The 25879-nt window shown below is 46.0% G+C and overlaps 1 protein-coding gene and 1 long non-coding RNA gene across 4 annotated transcripts in view; one reads left to right on the forward strand and one right to left on the reverse strand.

The window, feature by feature from the left end:
- LOC306663260 (olfactory receptor 2L13-like) overlaps positions 1–25879 on the forward strand; it is a 52097-nt gene that overhangs the window by 23797 nt on the left and 2421 nt on the right. Inside the window, exon 2 of one of the 3 annotated variants that reach the window (XM_079143693.1) lies at positions 8301–9253. In XM_079143693.1, coding sequence (XP_078999819.1) covers positions 8348–9253 — 906 coding nt within the window. In that variant the 5' untranslated portion in view covers positions 8301–8347. Of the gene's footprint in view, positions 1–8300; positions 9542–25879 lie in introns of those variants that run through there. The other 2 variants (XM_079143694.1, XM_079143695.1) reach the window with 2 other exon arrangements.
- LOC306663302 lies at positions 22334–24663 on the reverse strand. Its single transcript, XR_013764447.1, has 3 exons — positions 24602–24663; positions 23216–23483; positions 22334–22741 (listed from the first exon to the last, which is right to left on the reverse strand). It is a non-coding gene; the product is annotated as an uncharacterized lncRNA (long non-coding RNA).

The following is a 25879-nucleotide window of genomic DNA, read 5'->3' on the forward strand; positions in this document are numbered from 1 at the left end:
CATGGACAAAGGACAGCCAAGCAGGACACTCACAGCTCAAGTCAGGTGTGGCATACGCAAGTAGCAAAGGGGACAGTGTCCTCGACCTGAAGCTCTGATCCCCAGCTGCCAGACCAGCGCTGCTTCCTGGGACCCTCAGAATGGCAGGGACGTGTCTCCTCCCTGTGCAAACTCGCATCCTCGCTGAAACTAGGTCCTCTTCAGCACCAACTCTCATGCTTCCCAGGTTCTCTGCCTCCAGAAGAGCAGGAGGAACGTGCAGGGCAGCCATCGAAACCCTCTGATTCTCCAGGAGCTGGGCGCTGGGGACGAAAGAACTGCGCTTTGCCGTTTCCTCCCACTCTTTACTTAGTGGAACCAGGAGACTTAAGGATCCACAGCATTAGATCACCAGGAGCAACGTTGCCACGACGTTTTCATTTCTTAGTATTTCACTGGTGCATTTTGGGTTCTCATCATTGTGAGGCCAAAGTGGAAATTTTTATAAATATATGGAATACAATTTGCTCCATTTCAGACCCCATATGTCTTCTCTCCCTCCCTCCTGCCTGCTGTCTCCTTTCCTCCACTCTGCTGGTCTTCCTCTTATTTATTTGCTCATTTATGGAGCTCCACAGACACACATAAAGGTGTTGTTCATGGACAGATGATCACATATCCACACCCCACAATTTGGTCTGTTTCACTCCCCAGTTCCTCCCTCTTCCCATTCCGTCTTCCTAACCTCCATCCCTTTGTCTGCCACTGATTGCTGCTCTCTTTCCATGGAATGCCCCTCTTGATTTTTCTTACTTTGCTCTAACTTCAGCAGATGGAGGAAACATTCCCCTCAAGTGTCAGAGTCTGGCTTATTTCACCTCACGTGAGAGTCTCCAGTTCCATCCTAACCAGCAGGTAGCATTATCTCACTCTTCTTTATGGCTGAGTGAAGCCACATTTTCTCCCTGCATTTGCTGGTTGGTGGCACCTGTGCAGGTTGCAGAACTTGACCGCTGTGAATTGAGCTGCTCTGAGCCTTGGTGTGCATGTGTCACTGCAGCATGCTGGTTTGGGTTCCTGTGGGTGAATACCAGGAGTGGGACACCGGGGTGACATGGGGTTCCATCCTAGTCCTTAGAGGAAGCTCCATCCTGCTTCCAGAAGTGGTTGTACTAATTTACAGTCCAACCAAACATGTATGAATTGACTTTTTCCCCATTCTCACCAAGAGTCATTATTGTTCCTATTTCTGGTGATTTCTATATAGTCTTGATTTGTGTTTCTCTGATCACTAGGGAATTCTCCTGGTGGAGTTTCTGGGGTCTTCTAAGTAGAGGAAGATGTCTTCAGCAAACAGAGACACATTCACTTCTTCCTTTCCTACTGTGTCTCTTTAATTTCCTCCTCTTGTTCAGCTAGAGTTCCAGGAACCACCTTGAATACAAGGGGCGATAGTGGATATCTGTGTCTTGTTCCTGAGTTTAGTGGACATGCTTTCGCTTTTCTTTTACTCCATTCGGCAGGTTGCTGACTCTAAGCTTGTCATACAGAGACCTTAAGATATTGTAGCAGGTTCTTTCTATGCCTAGTTTCTCTGGTGTTTCCAACATTTTGGGGTGTTGGAAATTTGCATCACTTTGACTGCAACTATTTAGATGACCATGTGCTTCCTGTCCCTCCTTCTATAGACGTGAAGTGTTAAATTTACTGATTTGTGTATATTGAGCCAAACTTGCACTGGTGACATGAAACTCACTTGATCATGGTGCAATATCTTCTTAATGTGTTTCTGAAGGCAGTCTATTGAATTTTTAAGGATTTTTATATCTATGTTCGCCTGGGACATCAATCTGTACTTTTCTTTCCTTGATGTTTCTGGTCTTCTTTGGATAAGACTTCACAGAAAGAGTTTGGAAGTCTTTCATCTTTTTGTATTTCATGGAATAATTTTAAAAAGATGGTGCTGAATCTTCTTTTTAAAGTTCTGGAAGAACATGGCCAAGGATCCACTGGACTAGGGCAATTTTTTTCTTGGAATGCTTTTAATTGCCATTTCCTTTCCATTGCTCCATATTTGCCTGCTTACATTTTCCATATCCTCAGGGATCAATTTGGGTTGGTGATATGTGACTAGAAATTCATCAATTACTTTGAGAATTTATAGTTTATTGGGGTAAAAAATTTTTAAATTGTTTCTACTGATCCTCTGCATTTCAGCACTGTCTGGGGTGATAACACCTTTGCTGGTCTAATTTGGGTTCTTTGTGTCCTTCATGGCTCTTTTAGTTAGTTTCTCTAAGGTATATCCATCATGTTTAGCTTCTCAAAGACCCATCTCCGTTGCATTCATCCTTTGTATTTTTTTTTGCATTCTTTATTTCCTAAATTATAGTTATCATCTGAAATATTTCCTGTCTTCCATGGATTTTGGAATTAGTTTATTCTTTCTCTCTGGGGTTCTAATGTGTAATAGTGTATTACTCGTCTATGAGTTTTCTTTCTTCCTTTCCTTCTGTCTTTCTTAATAGCACTCAATGCTTTCAACTTTCCTCATATGACATTCATACTGTCCCAGAGACTTTGATATGGTCTACCTGAGTTCTAATTTTTCTGAAATTTTTTCCACTATGATCCATTCATTATTTAAGTGTATTTTTCAACCTGCATTTCTTTATGGTTCCTATAATTTTTCTTGGTATTGATTTATAATTTTATTCCTTTATGATATAATCACTGGCCCAGAAATAGTTTTGTATTTTGTATTTTTCGGATATTTTCCTCCTTGTGACTTACTCAGATGAACATTCCTTAGTGTTCCTGCATCTTGTTCATCCTTACGTCTCTAACTTACAAAATAAGAGGATTTTCGCTAACATCATCAACTACCTCAGAGAGCTCTCCTTCCTGCTCTGAAATAGCTGGTTCCTCCCTCCTGAGACTAACTCTGGGCAGCAGGCCAGAGCTGCAGAGCTGACCAGGTGGGACGATTTGCTCTAAGCTTGAGCTGAGTTCATCTCTGCATCAGCAAAGTCAGGTGAAAGGCCAGGCTCTGTCCATGTGGGCTTGGACACTGGGGATCAATTAGAGGGAAGAGAGGACACATAGGGCCTGCTGGAAGAAGGCCTGCACACCAGGTGCCACAGCTCCTCCCTCTGTCCCCCTGTGGAACTGAGTAAGTGTGACATGTGTTGCTCTGTTTTGGTTGAACAAGGGAAGAGCAAAGGAAGATGTGTGAGCAAATAAGATCATAATAATGCAGGGAAGCATTGCATGAGGAAGAAGAGCTTTGTGGTTTCAGCATGAGGTCGATGGATAGAGGAGGTACCCTGAGCAGAGTGTGTTCTGAGGACTCCTTGCTGGTGCTCTGGCGTTTCCCGCCAGGAGAGCTGGGTGAGATCAGGGCTGCTGCTCAGTGGAAGTTCCTTGTAGCCTAGCATGGCAGGGAGCAATCTCCATGTGCAATAGTTTGAAGAAGTTAGTAAACCATCAGCAGGGAATCTTGAATTCCAAAACTATTTCTCTCAAAATACAAACTTGAGAAATTCAAACAAGGTGAGTCAAGATGATATTAATGAACTGAGTTGCTTTGGGATAGATTTACGTAAGGGGGATATTTTGGGGATGAGATTTCCTATCATAAGGACAGAGTTGTTTCTGCACACAGAAAACAAGGGTTTAATAATGACCTGAAAAATTTAAGGGTGAAAGTACATGTAGCATGAGGCCGTGTGAGCCTGTTAAAATCACACAGTGTGCTGCTCTCAAGGGGCTGGACCTTAGCTGAGACAATGATGTCCTCTGTTCTGGGGTCCTCTTTGTGTTCAGCACATGGACGGAGGAGAGGAAATGGACACACACCAGCACCCTCCATGTGCTGAGTTCACAGAGCTCACTCATTCTTGTCCCCTAAATTCTGTCCTTAGAACCTCCTAGTAAAACTCAGGGAAGGAGTTAGCTGAGGCTCAGACACGTTGCTGGTTTTCATAGGCTGATGGTCTGTAGTTTTAAAACTTTGAAATTCTCCTAACTTTTGCAAGGTCAGCACAGGATCCAACAACTCCTTCCCTTGCATGTATCAGGTTTTGTCATAGGAGGTTTTGCTATTTTTTAAAAAATTCTATACATTCGAGCAATAGGCTGTCCAGGATGCCCACCAGGCAGCCACAGAAACAGCTGTAATGCACGCAAGCTGTAATGCACGCAAGAACGTGGCATTTACAGTATTTCTGTTGCAAGAAATGATATTCAATACCTAATTTTTAAAAGGTACTGGTAATCAATGCAAAGAAATCTTCATGTGTCACCCACATGTGCTAGTTCCTAAGAGCTCAATTAATAAGTGTACAGGATCATAAAAGTACACATTCGAAACCATTTTCTGACAAAATGAAACTTTTCATTCTGGTTTAAAATACATGGTTATTGTAATACCTTTTATCAAACCTGTGCTAAGATACCCTGATGTGCAAAGGGTGCATCACAGAATCTAATATAAACATCTGCCTCCCTCAAAAGACCTGGTAGAAGTAGTTACAAACTGACAGCAGACTCTGCAGACACCAGGGGTGCTGGCGTCCGTCCTCCTCTAGATTAAACCTGGACTAGACACAGAACACAGGAAACCACCACAAGCAGCACCATGCCCACAGGCCAGGGTCTCTGTGGAAAGATTGGGTTACAAAATGACCTGGTCACATTTTCTTAGTTTGGTCTTTATTAATAATTTAATTCTAAGGCTCACTCTTGGTGCAGTCAATCAGCCGATCTGCTAAGAGCCTCCTATGCAGCAGCCCCTGAGCCAGGGGCAGAGACAGAGGATTCAGTGGGTTCCCTCTGTCCCTAAGCAGCACCCAGCTCTGCTGATGTGCCCAGGCCTCAGGGCTCCCTAGCAGGCTTGGCTTCCTCTGCTAAACTCAGGGCAGCCCCACTGTCCTCACTGCCCACTGCCCAGGCTCTGTGGGGCTCCTCCTCTCACCTCTGCTCAACCAGAGCCTCCTGTGGGAGCTCCAGGGACCTGACCCATGTACACCCACTGGCCTCTCACCTGGTCCAGGACAGACTCAGGTCCTCTTTCCTCCACACAACTGCCCTGGAGCCTGGAGCTTGCAGAGCACTCTGTCTCTGTGCTGTGCGAGGACAGGCAGGCTCCTCCAGGGCTGGTCCTGCTGCTCAGTCTGTGCACAGTGTTCCAGAGCCTGAGGCTCCCATGGCACCTCCTGGAGTGGTTCTCAGTGCCCTGCCCAGCTGGCCCTCTGTCTTTCCCCCTGCTCTCCTGTGCCAGCTCTTACTGATGTCCACACACCCCACAGCATGTGTGTGAGCTGCTGCTCTGTGGTCCTGTCACCCACTAAACATGAACTCCAGATTGTGGACCCTCCTGTGCTTTAACCACTAATCAAGTCAACACCTGCAGCATTGCCACAAATCAGCAGCACTGAGCACGTCTGAAGGTGTGACTGCCTCTCAGTGCTGGGGACTCTGTGGTCTCCTTCTCTGTGAGGGCAGCAGCTCTGTGTCTAGACCGTGCTGGGTGCACAGGGAGCTGGGACGACGTCTCTCAGCAGGTGCAGGGATGCTGTGCCCTGCTGGCCCCCTGACCCTCCTGTCTCACTCTCAGTGACAGCCCTCGCATGTGTCCCCTCTGGTGGGACAAGCTGTCCCTCACAGGTTTATTCAAGTTCATCACAGGTGTGTGAAGCAACAAGAGCTCTTGGGTCAGTGAGGTGAAGAGTGACCACAGACTCCTAGTTGCTCCTCTCTAATGCAAATGAACATCCTCCACAGGCTGAGGCATGAGGGCTCCTTCAGGTGGAAGAGCACCAGCCTCAAGTGGGAAATCTCACCAAGACTGGACCCGGGAGACGCAGACACACACTGCACACACAGGGAACCTGCCTCCACCTGTACATGTCGGGAGGATGCACAGAGTTAAAACCCACTTGCCAGAGCTGAGATGCTTAAAGGCAGAGGTGGTGAAGGGCTGGGTGCACAGGCGCCTTCCAGGAAAGGCCTCAGCTAGGAATCACCTGGGGGAACTCGCTCTTCCTCATCTCAGTTGGGTTTCCTTCGCCTGCAGGACTGACATCTAGTTTTGTTTGGCTTCCCCACGTGATTAAGTCTGGACGGGGCACGTGCTCAGCTGTGCGAGCTCCAGTCAGGAAGCCACCTCTGCTCAGGTTCCTCCCAGGTGCACAGCTCAGCAGCCCTCAGCTCCTGCTGCACCTAGGAAGCCAAACTGCAGGACAGCCAGGGAGAAGCATCCTCCCAAGCCCAGGTGCCTGACCTGACCGGATCACGGAATCAGGCATGATCTTTGAAGGACAGTCACACTTACACCAACTACTTGGGTAAATCATTCCCCAGTCTCTAAATGTGGCATGGTGGAATGATTAGGATGTGACGTCACAGTCTGATCCCAGGCATAACTGCATTTGAGAATGTCATCTTCACATCCATGAATTCACTTAACATGGGAAAAAAAAAAAAAAGTTTGGGCCTAAATTCACATTGAAATAAGTGTGATAATGGGAAGAATGCTACTTGTAAGTTATGGCATCTCCAAGTTTCCTCTAGTGTGTCTCTGTGTGTGCTTCCAATATCCACACCCATGTTGCACTTCTATTCCTCTGCTAGTTCTAGCTTGCCACTATGAAAATAGAATGAAAACCTCATATATCATTTAATCTGTCAAACTCATCATATGTAATTTGCTTCGAAGAATAAAAGAAAATATATATGAAAACCCTCATATTTGATAATAAGTTTGGAAGATTTCCACAGATGGAAACCTCATTAGAAAAGAGCATCCAGGAACATGTTATAATGAGTGTAATCATATAGGACTCATCATACTTTACATTAAAGAACAATGGTTTTGGAAGGTGACCCACTTTTACGAGCAGCAGAGAAGTTTATTTTGTGAAGGTGAGCAGACAGCTCCTGGGATAAGTCTCTGATTATGCAGTTGCAGTAGAGCTGATGGAGAGGAGAGAGCAAGAACTGCAGATGTGTAGCAGGCAGGTCCCTGAGGTTGCAGGTTCAAGCACACAGGGACCTTCTGGGCCACACAGCCAGGTCTGTGGTGAATATGAGTGCTGAGCTGAGGAAGGGAAGCAGGACCCTGGCTCCTCAGGAGCTGAGACTGGTGCACAATCCTGAGGAATGTCCTGCCCAGCACTGCCTAGGAAGGACTCCTTAAGCAATTTCATTTGTATTTGTGGTACATGGTTGTAGACTTTGTGTTTCAAGTTGAGATGTTTACCAAAGAGAATACAACTAGAACATTCAGTTCAGATATCAAAATCAATTGAATCCTTTTTTCATATATTTGTGGGCCATTTGTTTTTCTTCTTTTCAAAAGTTTCTGTTTAGTTCATTTCCCATTTATTAATTGAGTTCTTTGATTTTTTTCTAATATAACTTGTGAGTTTTTTGATCTCTCCTAAGTACTAATCCTCTGTCAGAATAGTACCCACCAAAGACTCCGTCCCATTCTGTAGCTTCTTTCTTCACATCCCTTATTCTTTCCTTTGCTAGTAGAAGTTATTTTCAACTTGATGGAATGCCATTAATAAAGTTCAGCCCTTATTTCCTGAGCTTTAGAGGTGCTATGGAAAAGTTGTTGCCTGTGCCTCTATGCTGGAGTGTTGACCCTGTTTTCTTCTAGCAGTGACATAGTTTCTGGTTTGATTCCTAGATCTTGATCCAATTTGAGTTAACTTTTGAGCAAGAATGAGAGATAAGGATTTTCTTTCCCTCTTCTACATATGGATAACCAGTTTTTCCAGCACCATTTGTAGAAAAGATTGTCTTTTTTCCAGTGAATGTGTTTGGCACTGTGTCAGGGATCACATAACTGTAGATGGGTGACTTTGTCTCTGTGTCTTCTAGTTTGTACCATTAGCAAGTAGGAAAATGTCAATCAAAACTGCACAAAGATTGCACTGCACACCACTCAGAAGAGCAGTCATCACCAATACAAATAAGAACAAATGCTAGCGAGGAGGGATGGGGAACATTCTAGGGAGGAATATCAGCCACACTCTACTGCTACAGTGTGCGCCCGTACAAACATCGGACTACAATGCCATCGTGACGTAAAACTACAATGTGCCACTAAAAAAAGGGGGAAAAGACCGTCACATTAAAGAGAGAGTAGATATCAGCTACTATTACACATTTGTTGTTTGAAGCATACAGACACTTGTATAAAAATTCATTTAACAAAAGAAGTGGTATTGTAGGTTAACAATTCGTTCTGAAAACACTAATAAATTTAAACTCTTTCATTCTCCTCTTGTTTTGTCATGTTTATTACTTAGGTTTTGTTTTCATTTTTATTCCAAAAAAATTAAAGCAGTGCATTTTCATGGAGAAATGGAATGAAACATCGAATGGCTTTATTTTGTTGGGGTTGTTTCCTCAAACTCACACTGGCCTTCTTCTCTTGCTCCTCATCATGGTTGTGTTTGTCCTCGCCTCAGTGGGGAACTCAGGAATGATCGCCCTCATCCTCTTGGACCCCCGGCTCCACACCCCCATGTACTTTCTCCTCAGCCAGCTCTCCCTCATGGACCTGCTGTACATCTCCTCCACTGTGCCCAAGATGGCGTCCAACTTCCTCTCTGGACAGAAGAGCATCTCCTTCCTGGGTTGTGGTGTGCAAAGCTTCTTCTTCCTGACCATGGCTGGATCAGAAGGCTTAATCCTGGCCTCCATGGCCTATGACCGCTTTGTGGCCATCTGCCACCCCCTCCACTACCCCATCCGCATGAGTAAAGTGATATGTGTGAAGATGATCCTGGGGTCCTGGACACTGGGCTCCATCAACTCCCTGGCACACACTGTGTATGCCCTCCATCTTCCTTACTGCAGGTCCAGGGCCATCAATCATTTCTTCTGTGATGTTCCCGCCATGTTGCCTCTGGCCTGTGTGGACACCTGGGTCTACGAGTACATGGTGTTTGTGAGCACAAGCCTGTTTCTCCTTGTCCCTTTCCTTGGCATCACTGCCTCCTATGGACGGGTCCTCTTTGCTGTCTTCCACATGCGCTCAAAAGAGGGAAGGAGAAAGGCCTTCACCACGTGCTCCACACACTTAACTGTGGTAATATTTTACTGTGCACCATTTGCCTACACTTATCTCAGACCCAAGAGTCTCCGCTCACCAGCAGAGGATAAGAGCCTGGCTGTCTTCTACACCATCCTCACCCCCATGCTCAACCCCATCATCTACAGCCTGAGGAACAAGGAGGTCCTGGGCGCCATGGGAAGAGTGTGCGGGATGTTCTTCTCCAGGAAGACATGAGCACGGTTGTCCCTGCTTCTTGGTATTGCTTCTATCCATGACACTGGGAACACTCTAGAAAATCACTGACCAAAAGGAGTATGAGACTGACATATGTCACTACAACTTTCAAGTGACACATTTATCAGTAAAATTAATTGAAATGATACGTTGACAATTATAAACTCATATAATGATTAATATTTTAATAGAAAACATTAAGTTCATGTTAAAATTAACAATGTGAACATTAATTACTTATTATTTTATACTATTATAAATTATTGCATACAATACAGCATATGTTCTTACATCAGTCAATGAAATATATACTGATATTGAAATGTAATCATCTCTACATGAATCACATTAAATTATTATTTTTGTATACTTCATTTTCACTATATTTTGTCAAAACTTGTGTGCAATTTATACTGATAACCCACACCTACTGGGCTCTAGGCATTCAAGTGTCCTACAAACACGTGTCCAGTGTCTACAATATGACGGGATTTCTGAGTGACTCAAAGTCCTTTTCTTTAGAGAAAGATGTGGCTTCATTTTCTGAATATGATTCCTCATTTGAGACAAAGAATTGTACACTAATCCCTTAACAATAGCCATTCACTACCTTTAAATTCCAGCGGTGCCCTCTGTGGACACATGCACGTTAAGCAGCCCCACAGGCCACAGTCACCCCACCTCTGACCATCCTGGCACGCGCTCTGTGAAGAAGCCCTCTCGGCCTCGCCGTGGAGGCTGCACTTTTCTTTCACATCCTTCTTCAAATTCTTTGACCAGCAGCGTCCATGGTCCTTGACTCCACTAAGAGATTCATCTTGGCTCTATCACCAGTGTCTCCTCTGAGCTGCTCTTTGGGGTCTTCTGTCCCACAATCTGGACAGTCAACGTAGTGTGGATCTCTAAGGGATCATGGTGTTATCCTCCCCAGCCTCACAGGCAGCCTGTGTCTGCAGGTATCACCGTGTCTCGTCCTTTCTACTCTGTCTGCCTGGTCAGTTCCACCAGCCATCAGCCATGAGTCCAGCTCCTTCCTGGAGGTAACTCTATCTCACACCTGTCCCACTTCACCAAACCTGGACTTAAGGGATTTATTGAGTCACTTGGTCTGTTAGTCCTGGAATGAGCACAGTTTGCCTTTTGTTTGACGTGGAGACATCGATATCTATCTCACACAGGTTCAGGGCATTGTTCTTCATGGGTGCACATCCAGCCTGATCGCTCAGTGTTTCTAAGATGGTCGGGGACATCTGATGTCTCTCAATATGCTTCTTTTCTATTTCAATAGGGATTAATATGCTTCATTCTTTTCAATTAAGAGCTCTGGTGGATATGATTGGTTTCAAATGTCAATTCGAATGTAACTAGAAAATATTATGGAAATCAGGAGCAGTAATTATACTAATGAAGGAGAGAAATGTATTTAAATATTTAGGAAACAATAAGGTTTTATAATTATCTAGATTGGTGGCAATTGGAGGAAAGTGCTCAGTGGGAGAACCAAATGTCAAACTAGCCTCCTATTTCATTCATTCATTCATTCATTCATTCATTCATTTTGGTACCAGAGACTGAATCCATGAGAGGTCACCCACAGGGCCACAACCCCAGCCTTCTTTCCTTTTTAATTTGGAGATTGGGTACCATGAACTCCCACTTATGGGACACTTAGGTTTACCACTATTTTCACTACAATACTATAAATATTCAGTATTTAGTGATTGATAAATCACCACTTCTTAAAGTAATTACTTCCTCAGCTCCTAAGATTTATTAATAATCCTGAGTAAGGTTCTGCACAGAAATCATCTAAGAAGAAATGTTACAGTTATTTTATTTATTTTTGCTATGTATAGTACTAGAATTAATATTTCAAAACAATGGATATATCTATTAATTACGGAAATATGTACCAGAAAGAATTTGAACAGGAATTCTTGTCGGTGTAGTGTATCTTTCAGTAATTTTTACAGTGCTCATGAATTCTTTTACTTTATTCTTGCAACAGAAAGTTTTTATTTCTTCTTCAATTCTGAAAGGTACCTTTGTTGAATATAACAAACTTGACTGGCAATTATTCTTTTAGGGTATGAGCAATCTCCTTGATTTTAGGGTTTGAGTTGAGAAGTCAGAGTGGGTCTTACTGGTTTACCTCAAAATGGGTCCAGAAGTTTTATTCTGTTGCAGCTTTTAATATTCTTTCCTTAATTTTTATGTAAGCCATTTTCATTATGATGTGCATTGGAAAAGTTTTTTTTGATCTTGTCTCTTCAGTTTTCTTTGTGTATCCAGTATGTGGTTTTTCATCTCATTCCTAAGGTAATAAAAATCTGAGGCTATTATTTCACTGAAAAGGGTTTGAATGCCATTAGCCCATATCTCCCTTCTTTTTAATCCATATGACTCTAATATTTTGACTCTTGATTTTGTCCAAATTGCTTGTATATTTAGGTCATTCTCGATTTTATTTCTTCATTCCATACTGAGTGTTCAATAAATATATCTTGCCGACAAGGACTGACGTTCTGTGCCTGATTTTCTACCCTATCTGATCTACTGGTGATACTTTCAGTTGGATTTGTAATGACTTCCTTGTGTCTTGCATTTCTGGAATTCTGATGGGCTTTTCTGTGTTTAATTTCTGTCTTTAATTAAATGGTCTTTCACTGTCTGTACTGAGTCTCTTCCCTTGTTCCTCTGATCTTTCTTTAGCTCTTTGAACACGTAGATAATCCACTTGTACAGTCTTTGTCTGGAATGCCATCCATCTCCACATCTGCAGGCTCCTTTCGTGGGGTACAGAACCTTCGATGGAGACTTGTTTGCTGTTTCCTCGGGTTTCAGAGGTCTTGGGCGTGTGCATCTGTGGAGACGGATTCCTGTGCCTTTTCTAGGTGAGAGCCCTTGCGTGTGTGGTTATCTCTCCTATCTTAAGTCCTGTGTGCTGGTATCCTTCAGCGTCACCACTTAGCCTCAGAATGATCTGAGCCTTAAGTTCAAGCTCCAGTTCCACTCAAGCTGCTGACGTAGGACAGCTGTTTTAGTCCATGGAGAGCGGCTACATACCACAGACACTCAGCACTGTCGACTGAACTCTCCTGTTTAGGGTGTATGAGTTGCTGTCCAGGAGTGGAGTGAGGACCCCTCTAGGTGATCCTACTCGGGGCCTGGTTGTGGTGTGAGGTTTGTCTCCACTCTTCTGTGCATTAAAGTATTGTTGGCATCCCAGGGGGCCCAGCTGGTGCTGGCAATGAGATTGGCTGTCACCTGACAGAGTTGATAGAGTAGCTCAGCAGTAGACTCTCTATGCTGTGAACCTGTAGTGTCCCAATCACTTCCCAGCCCCTTAGGAAAAGGGAACCAGAAATAATAATGGTGGCTATCCACATACAGCCTGAAAATAAATGTCTGGCACCTGCAATGATGTCTGTATCACTAATGGCCCCATAAAGAGGAACAGTGCATCAGCATTTAACCCAAGCAACAGCAATACACAGCCTCAAGGTGGGAATGGCACTAAATACCAGGTGCCAACTGGGTCACCCATCAGGTTAGCACACAACCTCACAGAGTGTGGGGCAGGAGTCACACTCACTGCACAGTTTTCACAGAGCAAGGTTCAGTTCTTTAAGTGAAGACAGACTGAGGTAGGAAGACAAGAGAAAGTTTGGAATAATTTTAAAAACAGGGGAGAGTCAGGGAAGAGGTAGCAAGTGATGGCTGGAAAGAGGGAGGAGCAATAAAAATCTTAAGCAATAGAATAAATACGGAGAGGATGAGGGAATGAGAGGATGTGTCTATCAGAGAGGAGTGAAGTCAAGGAGGAATGAGAACAAACCCTAAGGTAAAAAGAAAGAAAAACTCAAACCAAAACCAACCCAGAGAAACCTACCACTCCAGAACAGGAAGAAGAAGAGATGAGTGGGACAAAAAGGGTAAAAAGGAAAAAGAAGACACACACACACACACACATGCACACATAAAAACACACGTGTACATGCACATGCACACATATGCACACACAAATGCACAAACATGCACGCACAGGCACACACACATACACATTCAGAAATGCACAAACATGCACACATGCACAATACATGCACGCTCATATGCACACACACATAGACAAAGACACACACACAAACACATGCACACACATGTACACATGCACAAACACACAAACATGCACACACATGCACACTGATGGTGTTCCCTGCTGGAGTCCAGGTCTCAGGGACCTCCCGCATCCTGCTCTTGGACTGGAGGAACTGCCCTCCACAAGCCTCACATATTCTCATAGAGGCTGCACCAAGTTAGGGACTGGATTCCACTCAGCAGAACCACAGGGCTTCCCTTCAGGCCACTGAGAGGAACGGGCGGCTCTGTGACTTACAGTCCAGGATAACGTGAGGAGTTGTGTTGCATCACAGGAATTCAAAAGCTAACACTGCGGCACTATCACGGTGTGACACCAGGAGGGAGTCCAGCCTTGGCTCCAGACCTGCTCAGCCTCACCCTTGGCCTCCATTCGGTTCTGCCTCATCCTGGCTCAACTCCTGCTACCTGAGCTGCAGGCAGCAGGTGAAGCCCTAAATACAGTGTCCTTGCAGTCCATCCCTCAGAGGGCCCTGAGGACGGTCAGGGAACGTGCCTGCTCATGGCACAGAGCACCTCCACAGTGTCTGTGGGTGGACTGTGTCCAGCTGAAGGACCCCAACCGTGCCAAGGCCAGCAGGTGGAAAGGGGAGTGAGACCAGACCAAGGGGTCCTGGCAATAGTGTGGAAGGGGAAAACACTCAGCAGAGACCCAAGACAACTGGAATTTAGAGCAGAGTGGGATGTGACGGTGTCCGGGGTGGACTCCACTTTTGGCCATGGCCAACCTTCCACCTGAATTGTGCCCATGTCTTTAGAGGAGAACTGAGTCGCACCAGGATGAGCTGAGAGTTTCCAGGGCCCAGCTGCACACGGCAGCCAGCCCAGCACTGCACCAGCACCAGGCTGACACAGGGGCTCCCTGCTCATGACTCCAGGACTCAGCGCCCAGCACAACCCGCTCCACACATGGTCCAAGGCCTCCATCCACATCCCGCAGTCCACGTGCAGATGTCCTGAGCCCACGCCATCTCCCTTGTAAAAGACTTGCCTCGTCACGTTGTCACAAGGACTCTGACCCCTGAGACGAGTACCAGCTTGCTGTGGCCTTGGTCCTCTCTGCAGAGTTAGCCAAGGTATGAAGGCCAGGGGAAGAGCGGGTTCATTTCCCATAACATGGGGCTTAAGGGAAGGAATGTGGTCACATGGACAAAGGACAGCCAAGCAGGACACTCACAGCTCAAGTCAGGTGTGGCATACGCAAGTAGCAAAGGGGACAGTGTCCTCGACCTGAAGCTCTGATCCCCAGCTGCCAGACCAGCGCTGCTTCCTGGGACCCTCAGAATGGCAGGGACGTGTCTCCTCCCTGTGCAAACTCGCATCCTCGCTGAAACTAGGTCCTCTTCAGCACCAACTCTCATGCTTCCCAGGTTCTCTGCCTCCAGAAGAGCAGGAGGAACGTGCAGGGCAGCCATCGAAACCCTCTGATTCTCCAGGAGCTGGACGCTGGGGACGAAAGAACTGCGCTTTGCCGTTTCCTCCCACTCTTTACTTAGTGGAACCAGGAGACTTAAGGATCCACAGCATTAGATCACCAGGAGCAACGTTGCCACGACGTTTTCATTTCTTAGTATTTCACTGGTGCATTTTGGGTTCTCATCATTGTGAGGCCAAAGTGGAAATTTTTATAAATATATGGAATACAATTTGCTCCATTTCAGACCCCATATGTCTTCTCTCCCTCCCTCCTGCCTGTTGTCTCCTTTCCTCCACTCTGCTGGTCTTCCTCTTATTTATTTGCTCATTTATGGAGCTCCACAGACACACATAAAGGTGTTGTTCATGGACAGATGATCACATGTCCACACCCCACAATTTGGTCTGTTTCACTCCCCAGTTCCTCCCTCTTCCCATTCCGTCTTCCTAACCTCCATCCCTTTGTCTGCCACTGATTGCTGCTCTCTTTCCATGGAATGCCCCTCTTGATTTTTCTTACTTTGCTCTAACTTCAGCAGATGGAGGAAACATTCCCCTCAAGTGTCAGAGTCTGGCTTATTTCACCTCACGTGAGAGTCTCCAGTTCCATCCTAACCAGCAGGTAGCATTATCTCACTCTTCTTTATGGCTGAGTGAAGCCACATTTTCTCCCTGCATTTGCTGGTTGGTGGCACCTGTGCAGGTTGCAGAACTTGACTGCTGTGAATTGAGCTGCCCTGAGCCTTGGTGTGCATGTGTCACTGCAGCATGCTGGTTTGGGTTCCTGTGGGTGAATACCAGGAGTGGGACACCGGGGTGACATGGGGTTCCATCCTAGTCCTTAGAGGAAGCTCCATCCTGCTTCCAGAAGTGGTTGTACTAATTTACAGTCCAAACAAACATGTATGAATTGACTTTTTCCCCATTCTCACCAAGTCATTATTGTTCCTATTTCTGGTGATTTCTATATAGTCTTGATTTGTGTTTCTCTGATCACTAGGGAATTCTCCTGGTGGAGTTTCTGGGGTCTTCTAAGTAGAGGAAGATGTCTTCAGCAAACAGAGACACATTCACTTCTTCCTTTCCTACTGTGTCTCTTTAATTTCCTCCTCTTGTTCAGCTAGAGTTCCAGGAACCACCTTGAATACAAGGGGCGATAGTGGATATCTGTGTCTTGTTCCTGAGTTTAGTGGACATGCTTTCGCTTTTCTTTTTCTCCATTCAACAGGTTGCTGACTCTGAGCTTGTCATATGTAGACCTTAAAATGTTGCAGCAGGTTCCTTCTATGCCTAGTTTATCTGATGTTTTTAACATTTATGGGGTGTTCATGGAGTTTTTAATATTTATAGGGTAGTTTGCCTGCAACTATTTAGACGACCATGTGCTTCCTGTCCCTCCTTCTATTGATATGAAGGTTTAAATTTATTGATTTGTGTATATTGAGCCAAACTTGCATTGGTGACATGAAACCCACTTGGTCATGGTGCAATATCTTCTTAATGTGTTTTTGAAGGGAGTCTATTGATTTTTTAAGGATTTTATATCTATGTTCACCTGGGATATCAGTACTTGTCTTTTTTGATGTTTCTGGTCTTCTTTGGATAAGACTTCACAGAAAGAGTTTTGGAGTCTCTCTTCTTTTTGTATTTCATGGAATAATTTTAGAAAGATGGTGCTGAGTCTTCGTTAACGCTCTGGTAGAACATGGCCAAGGATCCACTGGACCAGGGCAATATTTTCTTGGAATGCTTTTAATTGCAGTTTCCTTCCCATTGCTCCATATTTGCCTGCTTACATTTTCCATATCCTCAGGGATCAATTTGGGTTGGTGATATGTGACTAGAAATTCATCAATTACTTTGAGATTTTATAGGGGGTTTTCAAGATGGCGGCCTAGAGGGTGGCTGCATTACGTGTTGCTCCAGAACTCAGGATTCAAGAGAGGAGATATTGAGACGCTTGGGACCAACTCAAAGTAGCCGGGTGACTCTCACCCCCTGGGGGGGCATCCCGGATGGGACGGGGGTCCCGGAACGCAGGAAACTTTGTGAAGTAGAACTGCCGGCGAGACGCCCCTCCCCCCGCTGGAGCGCCGTAGAGGAGGCCGCTCGGCACAGCGCTGGGACTCGGAGCAGCCACTGGGGCTCCGGCGGCTGCCCGGGGGAGGAGTGGCGGGGAGAACTGTGTGGACTCAGGACACCGGGGCCTGCCCTGAGGAGGAGGAGAGGAGCGTGGCCACTTGGATTCGGAGAGACTGCGCCAGAGCTGCAGGCGGTTGCCAGAGGAGAAGCCGCGCGGCGAGCTGTTTGGAATCAGAACGACGCTTCTGAACACCGGGGCCTGCCCTGAGGACAAGGAGGAAGAGGAGCAGCCGCTTGGATTCGGGTGACTATACGGGAACTACAGGCGGTTGCCAGAGAAGGGGCTGCGTGGCGAGCTGTTTGGACTCTGACCACTTCTGAACCCCGGGGCCTGCCCGGAGGAGTAGGAGAAGGAGGAGAAGGAGCGCGGCGGGTCCTTTGGACTCGCAGTGACTGCATTAGCGCTCCAGGCGGATGCTCAGAGGAGAAGGCGAGTGGTGAGTTGTTTGGTCTTAAAGTGACAGCTCCTGAACACAGGGGGGCTGCCTGGAGGAGAAGCGTGGTGGGACGCTTGGTCTTGAGGGGCCACACCAGAGCTCCGGGCGGTGCCCAGAGGACCCGTGCAGCGGGTCACGTGGATTCAGAGCCACTCAGAGGGACTGCTCCTGAACACCCGGGGGGTTATCTGGAGAAGGAGGAGGAACGGGCAGGGTCACTTCGACTCGGAGTGATTGATTGCCCCGGGCTACGGGTGGTTGGTGGGAGGAGGAGGCACGAAGTGAGTTTCTTGGACTCCTAGTGACCGCACCGGCATACTGGGCGGCTGTCTGGAGGAAGAGGCCTGTGGCGGGTCTCTGGGACTCAGAGCGATTGTTCGGGGCCACAGGTGGCTGCTCAGAGGAGGGGCCACGCAGCCAGGCGATTAGGTGCAGAACAGGGTCCCAGGATCTAGGAGGCTTCTGGGTGGAAGAGCCGCACAGAGACAGGCTTAGGGCGGAGCGAAGGTTCCAGGCCTATGGGCAAATTCTCTGAGGAGGGGCAGCCTAAGGAGATTCATCTGCGAAGGGTGAGGCTCCCAGGCCCAGGAAGTAGGGCCGGGCCACTGGAAACTTTGCAGAGGAAGGCAGCCCAGCCCAGGCAGTAGCTGTAAATTGAGGGGAACCTCTAGGAGGAAACTGACCAGCGAGACCTCCCCACCGGGTGAGTCTTCCCTGTTGGGTGAGGTTTCCCACAAGGACGGTAAAACCAGAGGCTCAGGCCCAAACAGGCCTTGCCTCAGCCCACAGCCTAGGTCCCCTTTGGATGACCATTGGTCAACAAGTGGAGGCACCTCTGCCCACTAGCAGGGAATATACCCCACCTGAAGGCCACCACTCCTAGAGAGGCAGCTTCCTTGTGGAGCACCGCATTATCAACCTCCTCCAAGACTTCAGCCTACTGAAGGCTAAGAGGGGATATATATAGAAATCTTCAGGGTCATTGTAAATCAACAGAGGAAATCTGCAATATCTCAGCGGTCCACTGATATCTGAACAACATGAGAAAACAAGGAAAGAAAATGCTGCAAACAAATCTAGATGTTACATCAATAAAACCCAATGACAGCATGGCAGAAGAAATGACAGAAAAGGAGTTCAGAATGTACATAATTAAAATGATCAGAGAAGCAAACGAGGAGATGAAAGAGCAAATGCAAGCATTGAATGATGAGATGAAAGAGCAAATGCAAGCATTGATTGATCGCACCAATCGACAGTTAAAAGAGCAAATACAGGAAGCAAAAGATCATTTCAATAAAGAGTTAGAGATATTGAAAAAAAACCAAACAGAAATCCTTGACATGAAGGAAACAATAAACCAAATTAAGAACTCCATAGAAAGCATATCCAATAGGATAGAACACCTGGAAGACAGAACCTCAGACATTGAAGACAAAATATTTAACCTTGAGATTTTATAGTTTATTGGGGTAAAAATTTTTCAAATTGTTTCTTCTGATCCTCTGCATTTCAGCACTATCTGGGGTGATAGTTCCTTTGCACCTGTAATTTGGGTTATTTTTGTCCTTTGTCTCTCTTTTAGTTAGTTTCTCTAAGGTATATCCATCTTGTTAAGCTTTTCAAAGACCCATCTCTGTTGCATTCATACTCTGTACTTTTTTATTTGTAATTCCTGAATTATATTTATCATCTGAAATATTTCCTGACTTCCACGGATTTTGGAATTAGTTTATTCTTTCTCTCTGGGGTTCTGATGTGTAATATTGGATTACTCAACTATGAGTTTTCTTTCTTTCTTCCTTTACTTTTTTCTTTCTTTCTTAATAGCACTCAATGCTTTCAACGTTCCTGTTATGACAGTCATACTGTCCCAGAGACGTTGATATGGTGTATCTGTGTTCTAATTGTTCTGAAATGTTTTTCTCCTATGATCCATTCATAATTAAATGTATTTTTCAACCTCTATGTGTTTATGGTTTCTATAATTTTTCTTGGTGTTGATTTATAATTTTATTCCTTTATGATAAGATGACAGGCTTAGAAATATTTTTGATTTTTGTAAATTTCTAATATTTTCATTGTGTCTCACACAGATGAACACTCCTTAAGGTTCCTGTATCTTGTTCATCCTTAGGTCTCTAACTTACAAAATAAGAGGATTTTCGCTAACATCATCAACTACCTCAGAGAGTTCTCCTTCCTGTTCTGGAATAGCTGGTTCCTCCCTCCTGAGACTAACTCTGGGCAGCAGGCCAGAGCTGCAGAGCTGACCAGGTGGGACGATTTGCTCTAAGCTTGAGCTGAGTTCATCTCTGCGTCAGCAAAGTCAGGTGAAAGGCCAGGCTCTGTCCCTGTGGGCTTGGACACTGGGGATCAATTAGAGGGAAGAGAGGACACGTAGGGCCTGCTGGAAGAAGGCCTGCACACCAGGTGCCGCAGCTCCTCCCTCTGTCCCCCTGTGGAACTGAGTAAGTGTGACATGTGTTGCTCTATTTTGGTTGAACAAGGGAAGAGCAAAGGAAGATGTGTGAGCAAATAAGATCATAATAATGCAGGGAAGCATTGCATGAGGAAGAAGAGCTTTGTGGTTTCAGCATGAGGTCGATGGCTAGAGGAGGTACCCTGAGCAGAGTGTGTTCTGAGGACTCCTTGCTGGTGCTCTGGCGTCTCCTGTCAGGAGAGCTGGGTGAGATCAGACCTGCTGCTCATGGCAGGACCTTGTAGCCTAGCGTGGCAGGGAGCAATCTCCATGTGCAACAGTTTGAAGAAGTCAATAAACTGTCAGCAGGGAATCTTATAGTTACACAACTATTTCTCTCAAAATACAAACTCAAGAACTTCAGACAAGGTGAGTCAAGGTGATATTAATGAACAGAGTTGATTTCAGTTAGTTTTAAATAAGGGGGAATATTTGGAGATGAGGTTTCTTATCATAAGGAACAGTTGCTGCTGCACAAAGAAAACAGGGGTTTAATAATGACCTTGAAAATCTAAGGGTGAACGTACATGTAGCATGAGGCTGTGTGAGCCTGTTAAAATCACACAGTGTGCTGCTCTCAAGGGGCTGGACCTTAGCTGAGACAACGACTTCCTCTGTTCCGGGGTCTTCTCTGTGTTCAGCACATGGACGGAAGAGAGGAGATGGACACGCACAAGCACCCTCCATGTGCTGAGCTCACAGAGCTCACTCACTACTGTCCCCTAAATTCTGTGCTCAGAACCTTCTAGTAAAATGTGGGGAAGGAGTTAGCTGAGGCTGAGACACGTTGCTGGTTGTCTTAGGCTGAAGGTCTGTAATATTTTAAAACTGTGCACTGCTTATAACATTTCCAAGGTAAAGCCAAACCTAACACCGGTACACTTGAATGTTTCAGATTCTGTCAAATAGGTTCTTTTGTTTTCTTTGTTTTTTTAATTCTATATTCTTGAGCAATAACCTGTGCAGGATGATCACCTGGCAGCCACAGGAACAGTCTTCACTAAGGCGTAATGCACCCAAGAATGTGGCGTTTACAGTATTTCTGTTGCAAAAAGTGACGTTCCATACCTAATTTTTAAAAGTTGCTGGTAATCAATGCAAAGAAATCTTCATGTGTCACCCACATGTGCTAGTTCCTAAGAGCTCAATTAATAAGGGTACAGAATCCTAAAATTCAAAACCATTTTCTGACAAAATGAAACTCTTCAATTTAGTTAAAAATAAATGCTTATTGTAATACCTTTTATCACACCTGTGCTAAGATACCCTGATGTGCAAAGGGTGCAGCACAGAATTTAATATAAACATCTGCCTCCCTCAAAAGACCTGGTAGAAGTAGTTACAAACTGATAGCAGACTCTGCAGACACCAGGGGTGCTGGCGTCCGTCCTCCTCTAGATTAACCCTGGACTAGACACAGAACACAGGAAACCACCACAAGCAGCACCATGCCCACAGGCCAGGGTCTCTGTGGAAAGATTGGGTTACAAAATGACCTGGTCACATTTTCTTAGTTTGGTCTTTATTAATAATTTAATTCTATGGCTCACTCTTGGCTCAGTCATTCAGCAGATCTGCTGAGCCTCCTGTGCAGCAGCCCCTGAGCCAGGGGGCAGAGACAGAGGATTCAGTGGGTCCCCCCTGTCCCTAAGCAGCACCCAACTCTGCTGATGTGCCCAGGCCTCAGGGCTCCCTAGCAGGCTTGGCTTCCTCTGCTAAACTCAGGGCAGCCCCACTGTCCTCACTGCCCACTGCCCAGGCTCTGTGGGGCTCCTCCTCTCACCTCTGTTCAACCAGAGCCTCCTGTGGGAGCTCCAGGGACCTGACCCATGCACACCCACTGGCTCTCACCTGGTCCAGAACAGACTCCAGTCCTCTTTCCTCCACACACCTGCCCTGGAGCCTGGAGCTTGCAGAGCACTCTGTCTCTGTGCTGTGCTGAGGACAGGCAGGCTCCTCCAGGGCTGGTCCTGCTGCTCAGTCTGTGCACAGTGTTCCAGAGCCTGAGGCTCCCATGGCACCTCCTGAAGTGGTTCTCAGTGCCCTGCCCAGCTGGCCCTCTGTCCTTCCCCCTGCTCTCCTGTGCCAGCTCTTACTGATGTCCACACACCCCACAGCATGTGTGTGAGCTGCTGCTCTGTGGTCCGGTCACCCACTAAACATGAACTCCAGATTGTGGACCCTCCTGTGCTTTAACCACTAAATCAAGTCGACACCTGCAGCACTGCCACAAATCAGCAGCACTGAGCACGTTTGAAGATGTGACTGCCTCTCAGTGCTGGGGACTCTGTGGTCTCCTTCTCTGTGAGGGCAGCAGCTCTGTGTCTAGACCGTGCTGGGTGCACAGGGAGCTGGGACCACATCTCTCAGCAGGTGCAGGGATGCTGTGCCCTGCTGGCCCCCTGACCCTCCTGTCTCACTCTCAGTGACAGCCCTTGCATGTGTCCCCTCTGGTGGGACAAGCTGTCCCTCACAGGTTTATTCAAGTTCATCACAGGTGTGTGAAGCAACAAGAGCTCTTGGGTCAGTGAGGTGAAGAGTGACCACAGACTCCTAGTTGCTCCTCTCTAATGCAAATGAACATCCTCCACAGGCTGAGGCATGAGGGCTCCTTCAGGTGGAAGAGCACCAGCCTCAAGTGGGAAATCTCACCAAGACTGGACCCGGGAGACGCAGACACACACTGCACACACAGGGAACCTGCCTCCACCTGTGCATGTCGGGAGGATGCACAGAGTTAAAACCCACTTGCCAGAGCTGAGATGCTTAAGGGGAGAGGTGGTGAAGGGCTGGGCTGCAGAGGCGCCTTCCAGGAAAGGCCTCTGTTGTGCCCTGCGGCTGGAGACCCCACAAAGACCACCAGAGACCACGATCAATGCAAGCAACAGAGTCATTTATTGGCAAACTCGAGCCTGGTCCTCAGCGCACTCGGTAACCAGGTGACGCTAAGAGGCCCCGAGCCTTTGTTCAACAGGCCTATTTATAATGAAAGGCAAACTGTTTTACAGTGTTCATTTTAATTGGCTGACATAAAATTATATACGATGTTATTTCAAGTTCTGAGTCTCCGAGAGGAGTGTTATCATTATCTTTTAAGTTTGCTTTTGCACTGGCAAGGTCAGCTGCCTGGCCTTTACGGATAAGAGGTGAAGATTCTTTGCAGCTTTTATGAGGGGTTGAGGGCAATTAGGAAAGAGCTTGTACTTACACAGGCCGAGGTTTTTATGAGGGGCTGAGGGCAGTTAGGGAAGAGGCTTTTGTTTACACAGGTGCGGGCTCTTTCTATCTTTACACCTCAGCTAGGAATCACCTGGGGGAACTCGCTCTTCCTCATCTCAGTTGGGTTTCCTTCACCTGCAGGACTGACATCTAGTTTTGTTTGGCTTCCCGACGTGATTAAGTCTGGACGGGGCACGTGCTCAGCTGTGTGAGCTCCAGTCAGGAAGCCACCTCTGCTCAGGTTCCTCCCAGGTGCACAGCTCAGCAGCCCTCAGCTCTTGCTGCACCTAGGAAGCCAAACTGCAGGACAGCCAGGGAGAAGCATCCTCCCAAGCCCAGGTGCCTGACTGTGGGGGCACCTGGCTCTCCTTGCAGTGCTTGACAGAGTTCCACTCAAGGATGATTGCAGAGACTCATCCTAAAAGGATTGTAGCCAGATGTATGCCTCCCTAGCTTGGATGTTATTCTCTGGAGTTTTCCTAATAATATATTACTCACTTCAGTCTGGGGATCTTGCTAGAGGTGATGGGAATAATTCTACAAATTTCCAGAAAAACATTACGGAGACAAAACACATGTTGAAACCCTGTGATGTTAACCTCACTACAGAAGAATGTTTTTATTATGTTAAAAATCAAACACTGCATTTACTGGCACAGCCAGAACCTGTTGGGGTACAGAAATTTACATATAACAATGTTTCCCCAAGTTCTAAGCACAAAGCACCTCCCACAGTAGCTATAGATATGGGCCAGCTTATCTTATCAGTGGCAAGCCCTGGTACCCGCCTAAAGGCAAGCCCTTAGAGAAGGTAGATATAGATATTCCCCTGTCTCCTACAGGGTGGTTTAATCCAGATGATGGTTTTGTTTATGTGTGGTGGTAAGGTAAAAGAATAAGGTTTCATAACATTCCTTCCTTCCTACAAAGAATATGTCACCCCTATAATAAACGTTGGTACACAATAACCATTGGGACCGCTGCCCTCCTGTAGCCCTTAACTCAGCAATTTAGATATTAATCAGAAGGACCTAGTAGAGATGGTCACATGACATTACTTGTCTATCTCTTTACCGCAAAAATAATAAAAATAGTCTTAGGTCATATAGAGTTTAGATATTAAGGAAATAAACATTGTATTAGCTCATTGACATAGTTAGATATTCTTAAAATAATTGTGATTTAGTAAGGATAATCTGTAAGGTTACTGTTTTCTCATAATCTTCCAGTAAAAACAATTTCTGCCTATGCTTTGGAAACTTCTTTTATTAGTCACAAGCCTGTTATCAAAGCCTGAAGAAAAATGTATATAAACCCAGCCTTCCCCGGAATAAAGTGGGATTGATTGCACCAGAACTAAAGTCTGTGTCTTTCATTCTCCATCCATCGCCGACGCTGTCTCCCGCATCCCGTTTACCAGTGTGGAACCCATGGACTCCTGCTAGGGCTGGACCCCGGCACCTGACCTGACTGGATCACGGAATCAGGCGTGATCTTTGAAGGACAGTCACACTTACACCAACTACTTTGAATCATTATTGCACACACACTACATTATTCACCAGAAACAAATTACACCATTGTCAAATAATTTAAAGTGTAAAGTCAAAGTTTCACCCAGGCATAACTGTATTTGAGAATGTCCTCTTCACGTCCATGAATTCTTCTTCATATCTGGGAGATGAAAACTTTAAGTCCTAGTGCAGGCCATATAGCTCATCTCGTAGAGTGCCTGCCTCTCATGCTGGAGGCCCGGGTTCAAGTCCGCAGCACTCTGGGATTGTGGAAATCACAAACAAACAAAAACTTTAAGTCCTTAATATGATTAAAATACATGTGATAATGTGAAGAAAACCTTACTTACCGGAGGGCATCTCCAAGTTCCTCTATACACAAAGGAAAGTGTGTCTCTGTGTGTTTCCGTGATCCCCACCCACGTGGCATTTCCACTCCTGTTCTAGTTGCACCTTGGCACTGCTGAAACAGAACGAAACCTTGTAAGACTTAGTCAGTCAACTTCACCATGTGTAATGTGCTTACGTGAAGAGCAGGAAAATGTTTAGGAAAACCTACATGGTTGTTCATGAGTTTGTAAGTTTCCCACAAATGGAACCTCATTAGGAAAGAGACAATATCCAAACAACAAGATATAATTGGGGTGACATTTTAGGACCTATGATCCCTTTACAATGTAAGAACAATGCTTTTGGAAGGTGAGCCACTTTTAGGAGCAGCAGAGAAGCTTCTGTTGAGAAGGTGAGCAGACAGCTCCTGGGAGAGACTTGGTTCCTCAGCTGCAGGAGCACCTGAGGCGAGGGAAGAGCAGGAACTGAAGGTTTGGAGCAGGCAGGTGACTGAGGATGCAGGGTCAAGCACACGGGACCTTCTGACCACAGAGCTGGGCTGTGGTAGACTTGCAGTGTTAGGCTGAGGTGGTTGCATGCAGGGTCCGGGCTTCCTCAGGTGCTGACTGTGCATAGTCCTGAACGATGTTCCTGTCAGCACTGCCTAGGAAGGACCCCTCGGTTATCACATGAGTGTGTGTCGCACATGGTAGTGGACTTTGTATCTCCAATTGAGATGGTTTCCAGAGAGAACCGGACAGGAATATTCAGTTCAGATATCAAAATCAATTAAACTCTTTTTTATATATTTGTTGCCATTTGTATTTCTTCTTTTGATAAGAGTCTGTTTAATTCATTTGCCCATTTATTAATTGAGTCCTTTGACTTTGCTAAC

This window comes from Sciurus vulgaris (assembly GCF_902686455.1).
Source record: "Sciurus vulgaris genome assembly, chromosome: 6".
Lineage (NCBI taxonomy): Eukaryota > Metazoa > Chordata > Mammalia > Rodentia > Sciuridae > Sciurus > Sciurus vulgaris.